At 43.7% G+C, this 20,276-nt stretch overlaps 1 protein-coding gene across 3 annotated transcripts in view; it reads left to right on the plus strand.

Annotated features, from left to right (window-relative positions):
- Nucleotides 1-1,993, plus strand: part of DOK7 (docking protein 7) — a 229,599-nt gene extending 227,606 nt beyond the window's left edge. For all 3 annotated transcript variants that reach the window (XM_089691563.1, XM_089691564.1, XM_089691565.1), the window contains one exon: nt 650-1,993. In XM_089691563.1, the coding sequence (XP_089547689.1) occupies nt 650-786 (137 nt within the window). In that variant the 3' untranslated portion in view covers nt 787-1,993. The remainder of the gene's footprint in view (nt 1-649) is intronic.
- Nucleotides 1,994-20,276: the final 18,283 nt, after the last annotated feature.

The raw sequence follows: 20,276 nt of genomic DNA on the forward strand, positions 1-20,276 counted from the left end.
TAGTAAGTTGTACAGTCAATATGCATGTTGTGGTATTTGAAAAGTTGAAAATGTTAGTTTTACATTAAAGTATAATTGAATTTTAAAATAAAGTTATTCCTTCCACCACCTGCTTTCCTAACTAAATGATAAATCACAATATAGATTTCAGGTGCAGAAAAATAAGCTTTTAGTGGTTTGGTCTGTCCAGTGCTGGACAAGTTTCCCGTCTTGTAGCACCAAGTCCTCCTATAGCTGGTATTCCAGCCAGCATACATAAGCCGGATTTGGCTCTAGAGAATAATGGCCACTTAAGGTCCATTGGTATAGGTTGGGTAATAATTATCCTTTATGACCAAATCCATGTTTGCTGAATGGAGAAAGGGCTGGAGAAGAAGTGAAAATTGCAAAATGGAAAACACTGCCTGGTATTTTACATGTAAATAGAAATTATATTTAATAGCCAATTCTTAATTGTATACAATGGTTGAGCTTGCTTAGGTTTTCATTCTAGCACTACCTAAATTCTGGTTTATCCTAACAGGTCTGATGAATTACTGACTGTCATAAAACAACAATATAGTCATCAATATTATTGGATATCACAAAACAATATTACTTTTCATCTTAGCATCAAATATAGACTAACATTTTTGAACATTTTTTTCAGGAGGAGGTTCCACAAGGTATGCTCAGATAGACATTGCTGCCACCGAGACAGCTCATAAAGTGGGTTCCCAGCATGCTCAAGCCAGAGAAGAACGTCTTCAGGAGTTGGAGCAGAAGAAAAAAGGAACTCCACAATGATTTGACACATGTGAAGAATGAATATAAAGAATGGAGCTGAGAAACCTCAATCCTGTTAGTACCTGAAAAAACGGTACTTGAATTAGGTGCATAACTTTTGGTGGCCCATCAGCAATGTTGGGTCAAAAAAGTTTCAAACAGTTCTTTTTTAAAAGTGTGCTGAAACCTAACCCCAAAGGTCTGTGGTTGTCTTAGCACAACTTTTATAAGGAATTTTGTGTGGTCTGTTGACACAGGGGTCATTCCAAAAGTGATATTCCTTCCTGGAAATGAGAAAGTTTTGGCGGAAATAAATGCCCTTTGAACCTGAGACAGAATTGGAAAAAAAATCATTAATGAAAACTTGCATTTTTGTGTTTTTTTTTTTTTTTGGAAAGTGTCAATATAGTTTTATATGCACAGTTACTATAAAATATTTATTGTTCTAGTCAACCTGTAGTATTTAACTTTAATTGCATATTATTTTATACATGGAAGTTGTCTGCAACATACCTCCTCAGTTGTATTGTCTTACACTCAAGACGTTTTTTTTTAGGCAAAACATTAACAGTTTAGATTTTACTGTATTCATTAAATACTATCATCGGGCATTTATGTAAAGTATTGGTACATTTTTACAATTAACAGTTTTTTTGAACATTCATGACTTTATATTATTTAAACACAGGAAGATACTTTAGGTTTTTCTACTGTTATGGTTTTGCATGTATGTAAATAGTGTATACTTAGATAGTGGAAAACTATATATTCTACAGCGATATATAGAATGCAATATTACAATTTAAACACACATAGAAGTTCTTTGCATAAACCGAAAAGACCGATGAAATGTGTGCAATATTTGGCAATCTGTTGAGTGTTTTTTAAATTATTTTTTTGCACCTTTAAAACTTGATACATGCATTGCTACTTTTGTATGCATTGTATATATTTTATTTGATATATGCATTGCTACTTTATGCATTGTATATATTTTTATTTGATATATGCATTGCTGCTTTTGTATGCATTGTGTATGTTTTGTAGTAACGTTATCTACGATTTGGTGTTTGTGACATATTGCATCACTCAAGAAAAGAATTTAGCTGCTCCATTTTGGATACATGTTTCAGAATAAATGTATTAAAACAAATGCATTTAACATTTTTAAAATATTTACCTAAATTTAAAATAAAATGTTTATTGCAAGTTGACAAATTTACCCCCATACCATTTGTGGTATTGAATTTTATTTTGGTAATAAAACATATCTATCATATGGAAATTGTTGGCAGTAATGATGGTAAAAGGTGCAAAATAATGAAAAGAGAATAGGATTTTGGTTGATAGAAATAAATAGAGGATTTAGGAGGATTTGAGAGGATAAAATGAATAAAAAAGGAAAAAAATGCAGGCGAAGAGCAGTTGAGACATAGAAATGTGTATGTGAAACTGTGTTTGGGTGGGGTCACCAATGCACTGTTTCTATTGGTATAAATGCTATTATTTACACCTTTATTATTTTTATATATACAAATTAATTGAGCAAGCCAACTTGAGTTGCACGTAAGAAAATTATTTTGAGGGATTTTCTGAGACCAGGAGATTTTTTTCAAGGGTCTCCCTGGCATAAAAAGATTGAAAAAGGCTGTTTTAAAGCAACTGCAGCCTGAGTAGAAAAGCCTGTTCCCTGCCAGCATTCTGTAGAGTGAGACCCTTGCTATCTGGGTTCATCTGACATGACTCCCCCCCCCCCCAACCCCCTCCAACTGAGCCTGAGAGAGCATAGACTATGGTGACTGCAGAGCTATAGTTTTAATCCAGTATGGGGTGCACATAGACCACTGCTTCACCGCAGAGAGCAATGGTCCCATTCTGCTGCTGGCAGGGGAGAGGCTTTTCTACATGGAATGTTTGATATGGTTTAAGCTGAAAGTTCAGTTGCACTTTAAAGTGGAACTTCATCGGAAAAAATAGGCGAACAGGGATGATTTTTTCCAAATCGCGTAGCAATCACAGCACAACCAACTGAGCATGTTTGGCTGTGATTATCCTTTAATAGCACCCCAAGCATGATGAGATTCTTCTGCGACTATTGTGCAACAGGATTGCGTGGCAATTGCAGCAAACCATGCTTTTAAAAAATTGTGTGAATCTTTTTGCCTGAAAAGGAGTTGCAGCTTCTTTTCAGGTAACAAACATGTATAGGATAGCCCAATCAACTGAATGGGCTGCCCTATGCGATATGCAGAATCTCATGAAAATCATTGTTTCAAAATAGAGTAGTGGGAATGCTCCTTTCCACTACATGATAATATGAATGAGGCCTAATGCAGAAGAGACATGCCTTGTTTCTTCCACATTAAGGTTATGTAACTGCCTGTCTGTTACTGTACAGTGAGCTGAGCACGCGCAGCTCATTGTACTGATTCAGCAATGCTGAAACTGACATCATCTCAGCTCAGCCAATGGAAGCGGCTGGCAATTCTGACCTGGAAGTTGTCCACCCGATGATGTGAGCGGCTGGCGAGAAACTTTAAGACGCTGCATTGATGGACTGAGGATGAGTATAGTTCCACTTTAATCCTTTTAAAAGTGATAATTTCACATTGTAACATAATGGTATTATACAAGAGAAATACATGCTAGCTTACATTTACATAGTTACATAGTTAGTCTGGCTGAAAAAAGACAAAAATTCATCCAGTTCAACCATAGAAAAAAAAAGTTATAATCCTATACCCACAGTTGATCCAGATGAAGGCAAAAAAAACCCAGCAAATCACTATCCAATTTGCTCCTGCTGGGAAAAAAAATTCCTTCCTGATCCCCCGAGAGGCAATCGGATATTCCCTGGATCAACTTTACCTATAAATGTTAGTATCCAGTTATAATCTGCATATCTAAGAAAGAATCCAGGCCTTTTTGTAAAGCAATCCACTGAGCTGGCCAGAACCAACTCTTGAGGGAGTCTATTCCACATTTTCACAGCTCTCACTGTGAAGAAACCTTTCCGTATTTGGAGATTAAATCTCTTTTCCTCCAGATGTAAAGAGTGCCCCCATGTCCTCTGTGATGACCTCAGGGTGAATAGCTCTACACCGAGTTCACTATATGAACCACTGATGTATTTATACATGTTCATCATATCCCCCCTTAATCCCCTCTTCTGAAGAGAGAATAAATTCAGTTCCTCTAATCTTTCCTCATAGCTGAGCTCCTCCATGCCTCATATCAGTTTGGTTGCCCTTCTCTGTACTTTCCCCAGTTCCCCAATGTTCTTACATGCACACACACCGCACACCACACACACACTTTGTATATATTATTGCCATGTTAAGCGTGTCACCTGCAATATCAATACATTTTTTATTGGAAGCAGAAGAATTAATCAACATTTCAGAGTTGTCCACCCACATCAACAGCGACCCACGAGGTGTTATTAAACCAGGCATTTCTAGAATAATAATGTTATTTTTGGTTCTGTGCAACTTTTAAATTATGTATGTGCTTTTTTCCTTTTATTATGCAAAGAGAAATTTACTAGGAAGTAAAATATACATATACTGTAAGCCTCTGTAAGACTATAGGACTATAATACACATGAGAATGTGCATATAATGGGCACATTTGTTACATAGGGAAATGGCAAGTATTATGATGTATAAGCTCAAAATCCAATTCTCCTGCTCTTGGACTATTTAATAACGTGGGACTTTTTATTTTCCTCCTGTAGCACTACCCCCTTAGGAGTCACTAGAAGATTTGGGTCCCCCTATAATCCTGCATAGCCAGGCAACACACTTCCACATAGACTTGCATCCAGAGTCAGAATGTCAGGGATCCCCGCGATCCGTCCCTCGATGGTCCCGGCGCAGGCGCACTGCTCCTCCCAGTACACGGGCACTAGGTCCGGGCCGGCCGCGGCGTTCGAGTTCGCGCATGCGCAGTAGAAGCCGCGGCCGCCCGCTGGGCACCAATGGCAGCGCAGGGCGGGATATTTAAAGGTCCCTGAGCTGTCATTTCGTTGCCTTCTGGTCTTACCTGCATTCCTGATCCTGTGAACCTGTATACTGTAAGTTATTGACCCGGATTGTTCTTGACCTTGCTGATTTCTCCTGCCCAGACCCTTGCTTGCCTGACCTCTCTCCCTGGATGCCCCTCTGTAGATCTGACCTCCTGTTGCTGACCTGGCGTGTGACCCGACGATTCTCTGCCTGCTCCCTTGTACCTTACCGTCCTCTACATTACCGACTCGGCCTGTCTGACTACGCACTTGCTCAGCCATCCATCCATCCATCCCATCAGGGTCACCCGACCTCCTCACATTTGGCTCTCCCTGGTTGGAACCCCTGGCGGACACCCCTACCACTGACAGGTGTGCTCAGTAGAGGCGACCTGGTCTCAGGGTACTACAAGTCCATCCCCACCATCAGGGGCCCTGGTGAACAAGTACCCTGGGGCTTAGATTCCGCGCTCTGGGCACGCCTGACCGGTGGAGTGCTAGTGGTGCCGCTCGGCGGTCCCTCACAGTACCAGAAGGCCATGACTGAGCCTCGAGGAGGACTCACCCCGTTGGACGAGGTGTGCAGGCACCTGTCTACCCTGACGCAAGCTGTAAACACATTACAGGACAGATGTCTGCAGATCGAGAATCGGTTTCAGGCCTGCACCATATCTGTTCCTGTTTCACAGGCCCCGGCTCCTGCACCTCCAGTCGCAGCAGCCCACGAGCCGGCTCCTGGGCCTCCCACATCACTCCCTATGGCGGAACCCCGAGTACCCTTACCCGAGCGCTTCCATGGGGATCGCACACGTTTTCGGTCATTTCGTGACTCTTGTCTTCTCTTTTTTGAACTACAGCCACGGACCTTTTTGACAGAGTCAGTGAAAGTGGGGTTTGTTGTCTCCCTGCTGCAGGGTGAACCCCAAGACTGGGCGCACCGACTAAGGGGAAACAATGACCCTCACCTGATTTCGGTCGACAGCTTTTTTAACGCTATGGCCATCTTATATGATGACCCACAACGGGCGGCCTCGGCCGAGGCCACGTTATACACACTCCGACAAGGTCGGCGGACGGCTGAGGAATACGCCTCTGACTTTAGGCGCTGGATGGGTGACACTCGTTGGAACGAGTTCGCCCTTTTACACCAGTTTCGTATGGGCCTATCTGAGGCTCTGAAAGACGAGCTCGCCCGGGTAGAGGTGCCCGAGATATTAGAGGACTTGATTGCACTCACTATTAAAATTGACCGTAGGCTACGGGAGCGCAGATTGGAGAGGTCTGGTCAGGGTCGCGGAAATCCCTGGGGGTCATTTCAGGAATCCGGTCAACATACTAGGCCAAGCATCCAGAACCTGCCGGCTGAAGATGCCCCCGAACCCATGCAGCTAGGCCTGGCTCGGCCTAAACTATCGCCTGAGGAACGCCAGCGCAGACGCTCCCAGAATCTGTGCCTGTACTGCGGCGAAGCTGGTCACATGGTGCGTTCCTGCCCGCAGAAACTGAGTAAGTTCACTTCATCTTCTTTATCTGTTGGCGATATGACCCCGTCCCAGTACTTAGTTGTTCCCCTCTCCTTTCAGCTTTCCGAAAGGACCGTGGAGGTGTCGGCCATAGTTGATTCGGGGGCATGCAGCTGTTTTGTGGATATCAATTTTGCTCACCAGCAGGGTATTCCCCTCCGTCCAAAGGAGAAGGGGTTTCACATCTTTTTGGCTGATGGGTCCCGGATAAAGTCAGGAGTAGTCAACCAGGAGACCCCTTCCATTATGACTTCCATTGCCGGTCAGCACCGGGAACTCCTCCGCCTGGATGCTATTGCATCACCCCTTTTCCCAGTCATTCTGGGGCTCCCTTGGTTGCGGGCCCATAACCCCCAAATTGACTGGGAAACTGGGGTTGTCTCGTTCCCTTCCCCATATTGTCGGGAACTGTGTCGAACTTCGGGCCCGGGGGTCCCCCAGGTTCTTTTGTGCTCTGAGGGGGATGACAGCCTGAAACAAGTGGTTCCTGCAGCCTATCACAAGTTCCTTGACGTGTTCAGTGAATGGGGAGCAGATGCTCTACCCCCCCACCGCCCATATGACTGTCCAATTGATCTGTTGCCCGGTTCTGAAATCCCGTTCGGACGAATTTTTCCCCTTTCGGAGCTGGAATTAGGGGCCCTGAAGGACTATATTGAGGATAGCCTCCGTAAGGGATTCATCCGTCCCTCCACTTCCCCAGCAGGTGCAGGGATCTTCTTTGTAGAAAAGAAGGACAAGACTTTGAGGCCATGCATTGACTATCGGGAGCTGAATAGGGTCACCATTAAAAATCGTTACCCATTACCTCTGGTACCTGAATTATTCCAGAGCTTAAAGGCTGCGGTAGTATTTACCAAGTTGGACTTAAGGGGAGCCTACAATTTGGTTCGCATAAGGGAGGGGGATGAGTGGAAGACGGCCATCCGCACCCGATTCGGCCATTTTGAATACCTGGTCATGCCTTTCGGGTTATGCAATGCGCCAGCCACCTTCCAGCACTTTGTAAACGACATCTTTAGGGACTTCCTGGACATCTTTGTCATCGTCTACTTAGACGACATTTTGATTTTCTCATCCTCCCTGGGGGAGCACAGGGTACATGTAACAAAGGTGTTGGGGCGGTTGCGGCAGCACGGGTTGTACGCTAAAGCAGAGAAATGCTGCTTTGAACAGGCTAGCGTTACATTCCTGGGTCTGATTATCTCCACCACGGGGGTCGCAATGGACCCTCAGAAGGTCTCAGCGATCCTAGATTGGCCTGAACCCACGGACAGGAAAAGTGTCCAACGTTTTATTGGGTTCGCAAATTTCTACCGGAAGTTCATCAAGAACTTCTCGGGTCTGGTCTCCCCTATCACTCAATTAACTAAGCTTGGGACGCGATTCAGATGGACGCCCGAGGCACAGGAAGCCTTTGAGGCACTAAAAAGGTTATTTACCTCGGCACCCATTCTGGGTCATCCCGACGCCTCCCTGCCCTACATCTTAGAAGTAGATGCATCTGAAAACGCGGTTGGCTCCATCCTTTCCCAGCGGAAGGGCGCCAAGGAATTACTTCACCCAGTAGCATTCTTTTCACGGAAACTTACCCCGGCGGAGAGGAACTACGACATTGGGGATCGCGAGCTACTGGCTATCAAAACCGCTTTAGAGGAATGGAGGTACCTGCTGGAAGGTGCCTCCCATCCCATCCTGATATTCACGGACCACAAGAACCTGGAATATCTGAGGACGGCCAAACGTCTACGCCCACGACAAGCAAGATGGGCATTGTTTTTCTCGAGGTTCCAGTTCCACATCACATACAGGCCCGGCTCGAAAAACACGAAGCCTGACGCATTATCGCGCATGTATGAGGACACCAAGGAGATCCCAGTGCCCGACACTATTCTTCCGGCAGGGAATTTCTTGGCCCTTCAGACAAACCTTCGCTCCGAGATCCTGAGGGCGTCCACAGCAATGTCTACCTCCGATGGGGCCCCCCTCCAGAACAAGGAGGGACTCCTATGGAGGGAGGACCGGATTGTGGTGCCAGAGGATGCCCGAACCTTAGTCTTGGGACATTGCCATGACCACCCACTGGCAGGACATTTTGGACCGGTCAAGACCCTGGAACTTCTCCGGCGTTCCTTCTGGTGGCCGGACATGGCCAAGGATTGTAAGATCTACGTGGGCTCCTGTGCCATCTGCCAGCGGAACAAGCCTTCAAGGAACAAGGCATGGGGCCTGCTACGTCCATTGCCCATCCCTGAACGGCCCTGGCAGAGAATCTCCATGGACTTCATAGTCGAGCTCCCTCCTTCGCTGGATCACACAGCAATCCTCGTGGTTGTGGACCGCTTATCCAAGATGGCCCATTTCATCCCTTTACGGAAGACTCCATCTGCAGCCGAGACGGCACAAGTCTTTATTCGAGAGATCGTTAGACTGCATGGGGTTCCCGAAGACATCGTCTCGGACCGAGGGGTGCAGTTTACCTCGCGGTTTTGGAGGGCGCTGTGCAAAGCCCTGGATATCAAGCTGTCTCTTTCCTCGGCATTTCACCCTCAGACCAATGGCCAGACCGAGAGGACCAATCAGACCCTGGAGCAATACCTGCGATGCTACACATCATTCTCTCAGGACGACTGGGCGCCACTCCTCCCTTTGGCAGAATTCGCGTACAACAACGCTTGCCATTCAGCAACTGGGCAGTCCCCGTTCTTCGCCAACTATGGGTTTCATCCGGTCTTCCTCCCGGACTTGGTCCCGGAATGCCCGATTCCAGCGACGCAGGATGCACTGACCTTCTTCACCTCCAACAATAAGAAATTACAGGAAGCCATCCGTCAAGCCCAAGAAGACTATAAGAAGGCTTTCAATAGGAAGCGAAGAGGGAACCTGGTGTTGCAGCCCGGAGAGAAGGTTTGGCTGGCTACGTCAAACTTGAGGATGCTTTGCCCGTCGAAGAAGTTGGGACCTAAATTCATAGGCCCTTTTTGCATCAAACGGATGGTCAATGAGGTGGCCTATGAACTTGTTCTCCCTGACACACTCAAGATCCACCCTGTCTTCCACGTGTCCCTGTTGAAACCGGTAGTCCCTGATGCCTTCCCGGAACGGGAATCCAGGCCCCCGGAGGCCGTAACGGTTGAAGAGGAATTTGAGGTGGAGGCAATCTTGAAGTGCCGTCGAAGGGGGGGCCAGACCCAATTTCTCATCAAGTGGAAGGGCTACGGCCCTGAGGACAATTCGTGGGAACCAGCCCATAATGTCCATGCACCTAGGCTTGTCCGGAGGTTTCTTTGTGATCATCCGTGGTGGAGAGATCGGGTGGGCATCCGGAGGTTGCCCGTAGGGGGGGGGCAATGTCAGGGATCCCCGCGATCCGTCCCTCGATGGTCCCGGCGCAGGCGCACTGCTCCTCCCAGTACACGGGCACTAGGTCCGGGCCGGCCGCGGCGCTCGAGTTCGCGCATGCGCAGTAGAAGCCGCGGCCGCCCGCTGGGCACCAATGGCAGCGCAGGGCGGGATATTTAAAGGTCCCTGAGCTGTCATTTCGTTGCCTTCTGGTCTTACCTGCATTCCTGATCCTGTGAACCTGTATACTGTAAGTTATTGACCCGGATTGCTCTTGACCTTGCTGATTTCTCCTGCCCAGACCCTTGCTTGCCTGACCTCTCTCCCTGGATGCCCCTCTGTAGATCTGACCTCCTGTTGCTGACCTGGCGTGTGACCCGACGATTCTCTGCCTGCTCCCTTGTACCTTACCGTCCTCTACATTACCGACTCGGCCTGTCTGACTACGCACTTGCTCAGCCATCCATCCATCCATCCCATCAGGGTCACCCGACTTCCTCACATTTGGCTCTCCCTGGTTGGAACCCCTGGCGGACACCCCTACCACTGACAGGTGTGCTCAGTAGAGGCGACCTGGTCTCAGGGTACTACAAGTCCATCCCCACCATCAGGGGCCCTGGTGAACAAGTACCCTGGGGCTTAGATTCCGCGCTCTGGGCACGCCTGACCGGTGGAGTGCTAGTGGTGCCGCTCGGCGGTCCCTCACACAGAAACCATTCTTTGAGCTTTGGTTTTGTTGTTTTATTTAGGGGATTTGAACTGGGATAGGGTTAGGAGTGTACAGGATGCCCAAGGAAACTGATAAACTGAGGACAACTTTCTGGAAGTATTTATAATCCTTTTATGCAGCATAGTCTTTTTTGGAGAGCTAGCCAGTCTCCTTAGTGTGCCACTCCAGACCATAGGTGAATTTCTCCTCTTCACTCAGCAATCTGGAGCTATCTCTGTCACTTTAAGAGATCAATAGTCACTGGCAGGTGGCTAATCTGGTTTCCCACCAGAGTACTTCTTCCCCTATCTGCCCAGGGGGTGCAGGTACTGCTTTACCGCTGGTGGGTTAGTAGCTGCTACCAGGCCTATCAGCTGGGCTGCTCCTTCCCTGCCATACAGGTGGTCCTCTCTCAAGCTCTGAGCTTTCCTCCTTTCCAGCTCCAGGCCTGCAGGTAGGCGCTATCCCACTGGGCCTCCTTGAAGCCTCCTTCCTTCAGACTCACATCTTCCTCTCTATTTTCCACCAACACTCCTGCCAACTGAGCAAACTCCAACACTTGTAAGGGTGCCCCAACCCCTTGCCAAGCCTTCTATTGGGGATTGGCTAAGATCCCTCAAGCTTGCAGCCAGTCACTCACTGCCTCTAGAGTCTTCCTTCAAAGCCCTATAGCAGGGGAAAATTCCAGAGGGGTTGGCCTACAGAGCCTCTCAGCTCCTGACCATGATTTGACCTTAAGGCTATTACACCCAGGCTGCTACTCAACCTTCCCCACTACCCTATTAAACACTAGCTCCTCCTAGCTAAACTAGGAGGGTGCTACACTCCTATACTTGAACAATTTTGCATACTGTATTGCTAGACAGTTGGTAAACAATGACCCTGATTTACTAATGGAGTACAGTATAATTTTAAATAAAGGAGTACAGTAAAAGTAAATTAAAATAATTACATTAAAACTAAATTACACAATAAATACATGTAATTGATATTTATTAGATTAATACATTAAAATTCAATTAACATTTTAAATGAAGGAGTACAGTAATTTTACAAACATGTTCTGCACCTTGAAGATTCACCTGCAAAGATTGTCTGCTGAATGTCTGATTCTCTGATTTACTAATGGAGTACAGTATAATTTTAAATAAAGGAGTACAGTAAAAGTAAATTAAAATAATTACATTAAAATTAAAAAGCAAAGATTGTCTGCTGAATGTCTGATTCTCTACTTCATAAAAATGCCTCCATGAGTTGTTAGCTCCAGATTTGTTTGCATTTCTGTGCACTGATTGTAGCATGTGAAAGGGGGTGACACTGCTGGCATTGTTCAGTGCTCAGCTGTTTGAGAGCTCCCGCTATCTGCTTCTCAGTCCTTTCATCAGATAAATGAGAGACTGTTTACTGAGCTTCAAATATAAAAAGACTGCTCAATATCATAATATCATTAATAATTGCAGGGAGATTAAATGTACAAAATTAAGGTCATTTGACATATACTCCTATAAAAAGATTGTTGTTGATTTTATCAGTATAAGGGCAGGGTCCCTGACTTTTCTTGAAGAAAATTCTGTTCCAGGCTTCTTGCAGTGCTGGTCTCAACAACAGAAAGCTTAAGTTTTGGTCACAAATAAAGGATGGATGGGAGCAGATCACTGCATTTTCTCCCAGAAGATATGTCAGCCTTTCTGTTACTTTTTATTGATCTGAACAATACTTAGCTACCGTTAACATTTAAAAATAGCGCTGCTATAGAAATTTGATGTATTTGCAGAAAATCTCCTGTCTCGTTCCTCTGATCCTCTCACTGTTTAAGAGCTACTGCCTCCTAAAGAATCTTCACATCTTATACTAACTGTGTCCTGTAATAAGGTGAGGGTCAACAGATGTAACCACAGCATGAATAGGGGGAACTGGGAAGGTAGGGAGAACTGGGAAGGGTGCTGGACCGTACTTCTGCAGAACAGTTGGGATGGGAGCAATAAGTGGTGAGATAGGCGAGTATAAAAGGCCTTTTTGCAGGTGGTGTGTTTTTAATTTTTGTTTGGAAATGAAGGGCTCACTTTAAGACCCAGCTGAGAACTCACACAATTGTAGAAAACAGTAGATTTTAGAGCTCACTTGGCAGTGTAGGGAATGACTGGTGCCTAATGGGCTGCTAGGTCATATCTACACACACTGCAACTACTCAATAAGGAAAGTGGTGGGAAGACTATGGAAATAAATGCTGCTAGTACAATGTCTATGTCACTGCATATCTATTTGTTACTTTGGTTTTATATAACTTCTTTGGCCTCTTCTTCTTTATTTGAGCTGAGAAGTCTAGATGCACCCTGTCAGCCAAAAAGGTCTGATATGATGAAGCTGGGTATTGACATGAATGATGTGTTATACAATCCTATTCATAACTGTGCATATGAAGGACCATATGGAGAGGGGCTGTAAAACACAGAACTTTTATCCCTTTCATTCAGATAGACTTTTTGTTGGGAAGGAGAAAGCCGTGTGTTGCAGGACAAAACAGAAATGTTATAATGTATCTAAAGAACATGTTCATGGCAAAAAATCTCATTACACCTGTAGTGCCTCTGTCAGGAATAGACTGGCCAGTAATGGTGGGACTCACCTGCCTTGTGGGCTGCAGTACCGTTGCTGGGCAGCGGGTGCTCCCAGCAATCAGAGACTCAACCCTGCAGCCAGCCAAACACCTGCAGTTGATTATGAGGTGTATTTAAGGGATGGCCAGACCTGCAGTCTCTGCCTTGGTGTGTGTTTTTCCTGGGCCCTGTATCTTGTTCCTGCATTCCTGTTCCTGTACCTGTACCTGTACCTGTTCCTGTTCCTGTCTCTGTCTGATTCGTTGCTGACCCTGCCTGATCCGGACCTCTTCTGACTTCTCCTGTTTGATCCCTGGCTTGTGACCCCAACCATTCTCTGCCTGACCCCCTGTACCTACCTGCCCGTTTGTTAGTGACCCGGCCTGCCTGACGACGCTTGCATTGTATATATTGTTATCTGTGGGTGATTTGGTTTGGTTCGCTTGCACTGTGTTATGTTTTAGTATTGCACTGCGTTTATGTTTGTATTGTTAGTCTTCAATAAATTGTCTTATTTTTTATAACATATCTGAAGCCTGCGTTTCCCTGCGTCAGCTCACATACCTCTGGTCATACCCTGGAGCCCTGACAGCCCCTCTAGTTAGCCGGGGGGGCTAACTATGTTTCTCAGTTAGAGGCTGGATAGCAGCCTGGTATGAGTCAGCCTGGGATGAGTCAGCCAAGTTACTCTGGGTCAGGGTACTCTGGGTCATTTCCCTGATACCTCCCCCTGCTCTTGAAGCTTGAGAAAGTTCTAGAAGGCAGTGGGTGGGGGTGAGGAGGGGCTGATCTGCATACTCAAGGGATTCTGACCAATCCCAAACCAGAAGGCTTGGCATGAGGCAAGAACAGCCCTTAAATATGAGAGGGCCAGACTAGGAAGTGGTCAGTGTCAGGTGGAAGGTGATATGAGAAGGCTACAGTGTGGACTCTGGGAGGAAGCCCAAGGGAGGGGCCCACCTTCAGGCAGGATCTTGAAAGGAGGATCTCTCAGCTTCAACCATTCCAGCCTGGGAAGCAGGGAAGGAGCAAGCTCAGCATAAGGCCTGAAGGCAGTCACCAACCCAACAAGCTTAGAGGTGAGGACTGTGTGAGTAATCCTACACCCCCTGGGCTGGATAAGGGAAGAGGGCAGTCAGATGGAGAACCCAACTCCTCGTCTGGGCTGCTTTACTACAGTGGCAGTTTCTGGATCCATTTGCTCAGGGATTCCCTGAGGCAGCTGGTTGAAGAGGAAATTTCATCTGGGGCCTGAGGTGGTACACCAGAAGTTCTGGAGAGCTCTTCAAGTACAGACTGTTTGTCTATGGACTTGTACATAGTGGCTAAGAAGACTTTTCCTCATGTTCACAGTTCTTAGAGCATCCCAAATACCCCTCAATCCTATCCAAGTTCAATGATCCCTAATAAAAACAAAAAAAAACAAGCTTAAGGACTGTTTACTGTCTCCAGTGTGCAAGGTCTGAAGAAGATGCATGTTGCCAAGCTGTGCAGGGCTATAGGTGGACCCAAAACTCAGCAACTCCTAAGGGGGTAGTGCTACACACCTTTGCTAAAGAGGGAGTCTTGGTATGCAGTTGACCAAATTTCTTCTGTGGCTAAATATACTTTACAGAGTGGTAGTTTGTGCACATTTGTTTTGCTTGAAACCAATGTAAAAGGGGGACATATCAAAAAGCCCACTTGTTTGACACTCTGAAACAGATTGCAGTACTAAGCTGATCTAAATTGCAGATAGCAAATTCTTATTTAGAAAAAAAAATTGCCGGCATGCAAACTTCACATTTGACCTCGTCCTGATGGTATGCTTTCACAATCTGCTGATCTTTCCTTTCAGTTGTTACCAAAATCATTTGCATAGTGCTTAAGTAAGGAGAACAGTGATGAGAGTTATCAAAATGCTTAGAAACTGCAAACTAACTACACTCTTGTAAATTACACTTTGGTCATTATAAGCCAAATTTAATATATGAAATTGGCTTGTATAACATCTCTGGAGGAAATGCATATTTCGGTTTCTCTAAAGAAGAGCAGCTGCTATGTCAGCTGTCTTTACATTTATAGATGTAGGATGACTAAATCTAAACCACCAACTTTCACAATAGATCTTATGATAAAATATCTCCTAATTAAACTCACGGGTGAATCAATAAGTTACATAAAGCTTTGTCATGCCGATGATATCAAAGTTTCTGTATTTGCAAGCTTCTGTTAATTAGAATTCATGAGGTCATGAAAAAAGAACAAATCGGTGCTGGGAGGGGACCAAACATATAATATTCTGAATATGGTAGATGGTCAGTGTAAAATAAAAATAAAAAAGAGGGAGGAATAAGAGAAATACGTATAAAAATATAATAATGATAAAACCAGTAGTGATATGATAAAAAATGACAAACAAGACATAAAAGTCCATAATCCGGGGATCCTAAGTGGAGTATGGCAGGCGAAGGCAGCTCCCCATAGAGCGAAGCAGTACTCTGTAGGAGATAAAAACGGACAGAAGGAGGCGCCAATCTAAGCGTAGAGGGTTATTATTATTATTTGTAGTGAGTAGTTTTTATACCCCGTGTTATTAATAAAATATAAACCCTCTACACTTAGATTGGTGCCCCCTTCTGTCCGTTTTCATGAGGTCATGGGACACTATTGTAAACAATATTTGCTTAATAACAACCAAAATTCCAGAGGACAAAAAACAGTATGCTGAAATAAGTACACAAACCCAATAAATTGTCCATGGGACTTTAAATGAGGCACAACATGTAAAAAGATTATATGTAAAATGTCAGTTTGTTGAACAATACGTGAAAATCTCATAAAGTAAAAAATAAAGCTGGTTAGTTATATCCAGCATATATCAGCCTAGGGTACTCATTGTGTTGATATAATTAGTCCATATAAATATTCCTACTTAACCAAATTACTAAAAATGAGTGCATCCTAAAACTCTACGTTTTTTGTGAATGTATCTTCACTTCTTTGGGAGTGGATGTGGATATAAAAACTGTAAACTACTGTAGAAAACAAGGTTTTAGAATAAATTTGAACACTCCCTAAAAAGAGAGTGATTTTTGGTTAATTCACTATTATTATTTTTCTTTCAAATATTTTTTTTTATTGAAAGTTAATGTCATACAGATAAGCAAACGTAAAAGTTGTAAATGCAGAGACAAAAAACAAAACAAAACAAAATATAGAGGGATTACGCAGAAAACGTTTAAGATTGATATATACTGTATCATGCGGCTAATAGTACAGTATATAATGCATGTATAATGAAGAATAGCACAAGCTATTGTCAGTAGGATACCTTGCAAATAAATCTACATTAATTGAGGGTAGATGTCTATTATCGGCAATACTTCCATTACTCTACCTATATTGTAAGCGTACCAACATTTTAAATAAATAATAACATGTAACATAGTAAAGTATAAAACAATCAAACAGTAAGTAATAAACTCAGACAAAAGGCAGAACTAAATAATAGTGAGCGCTCTTATGAACACAGCAGCTAAAGCACCGAAGGCAACCACAATGCCTTTAAATATAAATGTAAACAAAGGTAATATGGTGCAGCGCTAAAAAAATTTAAAAATAAAAACTAAAGACAGTCAAAAGTCAATGTGATAATATCCGTGGTTTCTTATATAGGGTGCAGACTTCCAAAGCTCTTGCGGCCTTAAATAATAGCAATGCGCACTCACCAGAAACGCATGGATTATGCGCATGTAGGAATAATCATTCCAGATGTCAGATCCTCCAACATTCAGATGGCAAGCATCCCTCTCACGGTGCGTCCCCGAAGACTCAAAACCAGATCCTGAGGTCCTCCTTAAGGTGTACCAGGCACTTCACAATGGTGGTGGGACTCTCTCCACTAAGTGGTAATGGCACTTTCTCTGTGGGGGTAACAGCTCCAAAAAGGAGCCCCAGAAAAAACAGGTGCCAGAGATAGTGTAGTATATTAAAGGAAATTTATTTGCCTTAGCATAAAAAATATATAGGGTAGCATGCAAATCCAGACCCATACAGGTTAAATAAGGATAAGGTAGCAGTGACTGACCCTTAGTAAAGATGTCCGCCGAGCCTCCTCGTGGCTCCGGCGGTGCGAATGACGTCACGCTCTGTACAGCTCCTCCTTAGGTATTTCGTGCCAAAAGCACATCATCAGAGGGGAGGCTGTACAGGAGCGTGACTGACGTCGGGAATTTATGCAGGGGAAGACGGCGCGTGCGCAGTTAGCCGCGGCCATCTTCCCGAAGTTGCAGACAGTGCGCATGCGCGTTGATGGCGGCGCCATTTTGCCGTGGATGCGCGATACTGCTGGCAGAAAGGAAGGGACAGGGAGATTAATCCCATTATCCATTCTGGTCTAGCTAAAAGCTAGCCAGCCCTAGACCCCAGGGAATAAATATGTGGCTGGTATACACACATCTTCCTTATATTGTAAAAGATCATAAAGTGACAGTGCTCAAGTATTTATATGATATAACAGTGGTGTCTATGGCCTTAAAGTGGCCCCACGGTGATTGGCAAATGACTATGTTGATGGACCACGGCAAGGTGGGTGCACTGGATATACATAATATGGCAAATAACAAATACACAGTAAATAATAAGATCTAGAATATAATGCATAAATAATATAGGGATAAAAATGTAAAAGTTGGTGCCTCACTTACTCTGTTACATAGAGTATGAGCGAATAAAAATGAAAAAGCCATTGCACATAAAAATGTGATATAGCACTCTATATTCACATGTCAAATAAAAACTCTACAAAATTAAATACAGTATAAAATATGAATTTTGGGCACAGGTTAAAAGAAAGCATAAAAGGCATAGTGTGTCATTCAGCTATTGGCAATGAAGCAGTTAACATCTACTTCTATATTATGGCCTGCGGGGTGTAATGTGTTAAGCTCAAACACCCACTTTGTTTCCGCTTGGGAGACCGCTCGTGTTTTATTTATACCTCTCCAATGATGGCCAATCACATCTATGCCCACAAATTTCAAAGATGATGGATCTTTGTTATGATGAATCCGGTAATGGTTGGATAATGAATGTTCTCTAAAACCCTTTTTTATATTGGATACATGTTCACGCAAGCGATCACGTAAACGCCTCGTGGTCCTGCCCACATATTGTTTCTGGCAAGGACACTGTAACAAATATACAACAAACTTACTATAGCAAGATATGAAATGTTTTATATTGTATATTCTACCGGTAACAGATGATTCGAATGTAGTAGCTCTGTGTTTTCTGATGTTACTACATTTGCAGATAATACATCTGTTACAGGGATGGAAACCCTTTAAATCATTGAATAAAGAAATATTATTAGGGGGATCAACCACATTAGGTGCAATCATCTGTCTAACAGCGTTAGCTTTTCGGAAAATAATTTCTGGTTTCTCAGGCAGAATATTTGACAAAACTGGATCCAATTTCAGAATGCCCCAATTCTTGTTGATAATTCTATTAATTGCTTTGTATTGGTTAGAAAAACCAGTAATAAAGGGGCATATTTTAGTTGTGTGATTTCCTTTAGGCTTATTCAATAACATGGAGTTTCTATCCATCTGTGCTACAGTTTCAATAGTATAATCCAAAACCGCTTTGTTGTACCCTTTTTCCAAGAATCTAGCTTTTAGAATGTTTGCTTGGACCTGGAAAGTATCTTTATTGGTACAATTACGTCTAATTCTCATCAGTTGGCTTTTCGGAATGTTTGTTAGCCATCTGGGGTGATGACAACTACCAAGAGGGATGTAGCTGTTGCGGTCTGTGGATTTAAAAAATGATTTTGTAATAATCCTTCCATTAAAATTAACAAGAGTGAGATCTAAAAAATTAATCTCCTGCCGACTGTACGTATAGGAGAGTTTAATATTTAAATCATTATTATTAAGAGAGGTAAAAAAGTTGATAAGAGACTCCTCCTCCCCATTCCATAAAAGCAAGATGTCATCAATATATCTTTTATAGAACATCAATTCAGGCCAATCTCTAGCAAAAATAAGGTCCTCCTCCCAACGGGCCATAAATAGATTCGCCAGGCTAGGGGCGAACTTAGCCCCCATAGCCACGCCCTTGGTTTGCAAATAATATGTTTTATTGAACCAGAAATAATTTCTGTGCATGGCAAACTCTAATAGATCCAGGATAAAATTATTTTGGGCGGCAGGTAAAGTGCTATAGTGTGTAAGATAAAAATCAGTTGCTTCCATGCCATCTTTATGATTAATGTTAGTATATAAAGAGGCGACATCTGCGTCACCAAAAAAGTATCAGGAGATGTAACTAAAGTGCTTGTTTCATTGAGGACCTGCTTAGTATCTCGTAAATAGGATGGCGTTTGTGAGACCAATGGTTGGAGGAAGAAATCAACATATTCCCCAATCTTAGAGCATAGAGAACCAATGCCACTCACTATTGGTCTGCCTGGTGGTTTGATGGGATCTTTATGAACTTTGGGCAGTATGTATAGGACTGGCAACCTTGGGGTTATTGGGCATAGAAACGCTTTTTCTTTTTTGTTTAGAATGCCCTCTTCATAACCTCTATTGATAATATTTTTCAGGGAACGTTTGTATTCCACCATAGGATCTTTGGGTAAAAGGGTGTAGGTGGTCTTATCACTCAAGATGTTATTCACCTCCTTTACGTAGTCATCTTTTTTAAGGATCACAACGCCACCCCCCTTGTCAGCCGGTCTGACTACCAGATCCTTCCTTTCAAGTAACAACTTAATAGCCTTCCGATCTCCTGTTTTATCAAAAGACTTTTTAAAAGGTATGTCCCTTAAATCTTTCAGGACCTTATCCCTGAATACATTAACATAGGAGTGGGCCTGAGGAGGGGGATTATAGGTCGATGCGTTATGCAAATTGGAGTGGGTGAACTTGTCAGTGGTCGTGTTTTTAATAATAGGATTAGTTGCAAAATATCTCTTAAGTGATAGTTGTCGTGTAAATTTGTGTATATCCATATAAGTATCAAATTTACTCAAACTTTTGGAAGGGGCGTATTTCAATCCCTTATCTAATAATGATAACTCCTTGTCTGTTAACTTTGTTCCACTAAGGTTAAAGATCCCTTGTCCTTTTAAAGCTTTCTTTTCTTGGGGGTGTCTATTCGTTCTCTTTCCTCCTCTCTTTCCCCTCCGGTGTCCCTTCTTTTGCGTGTTATACCTTCCCCTAAAAAAGGCTGTTTTGGGTAATTGGTTTGTTGTTGGTTATGATTATATCCCGAGTTTGGTGGCGGTGCCCTATAAGAGTTATTATTATGGGAATTCTTGTTATTGTATGTTGGTTGTTGCC

The sequence above is a fragment of the Staurois parvus genome, unplaced genomic scaffold, assembly GCF_062004578.1.
Source record: "Staurois parvus isolate SC_StPar_1 unplaced genomic scaffold, SC_StPar_1.0 ptg000564l, whole genome shotgun sequence".
Classification (NCBI taxonomy): domain Eukaryota; kingdom Metazoa; phylum Chordata; class Amphibia; order Anura; family Ranidae; genus Staurois; species Staurois parvus.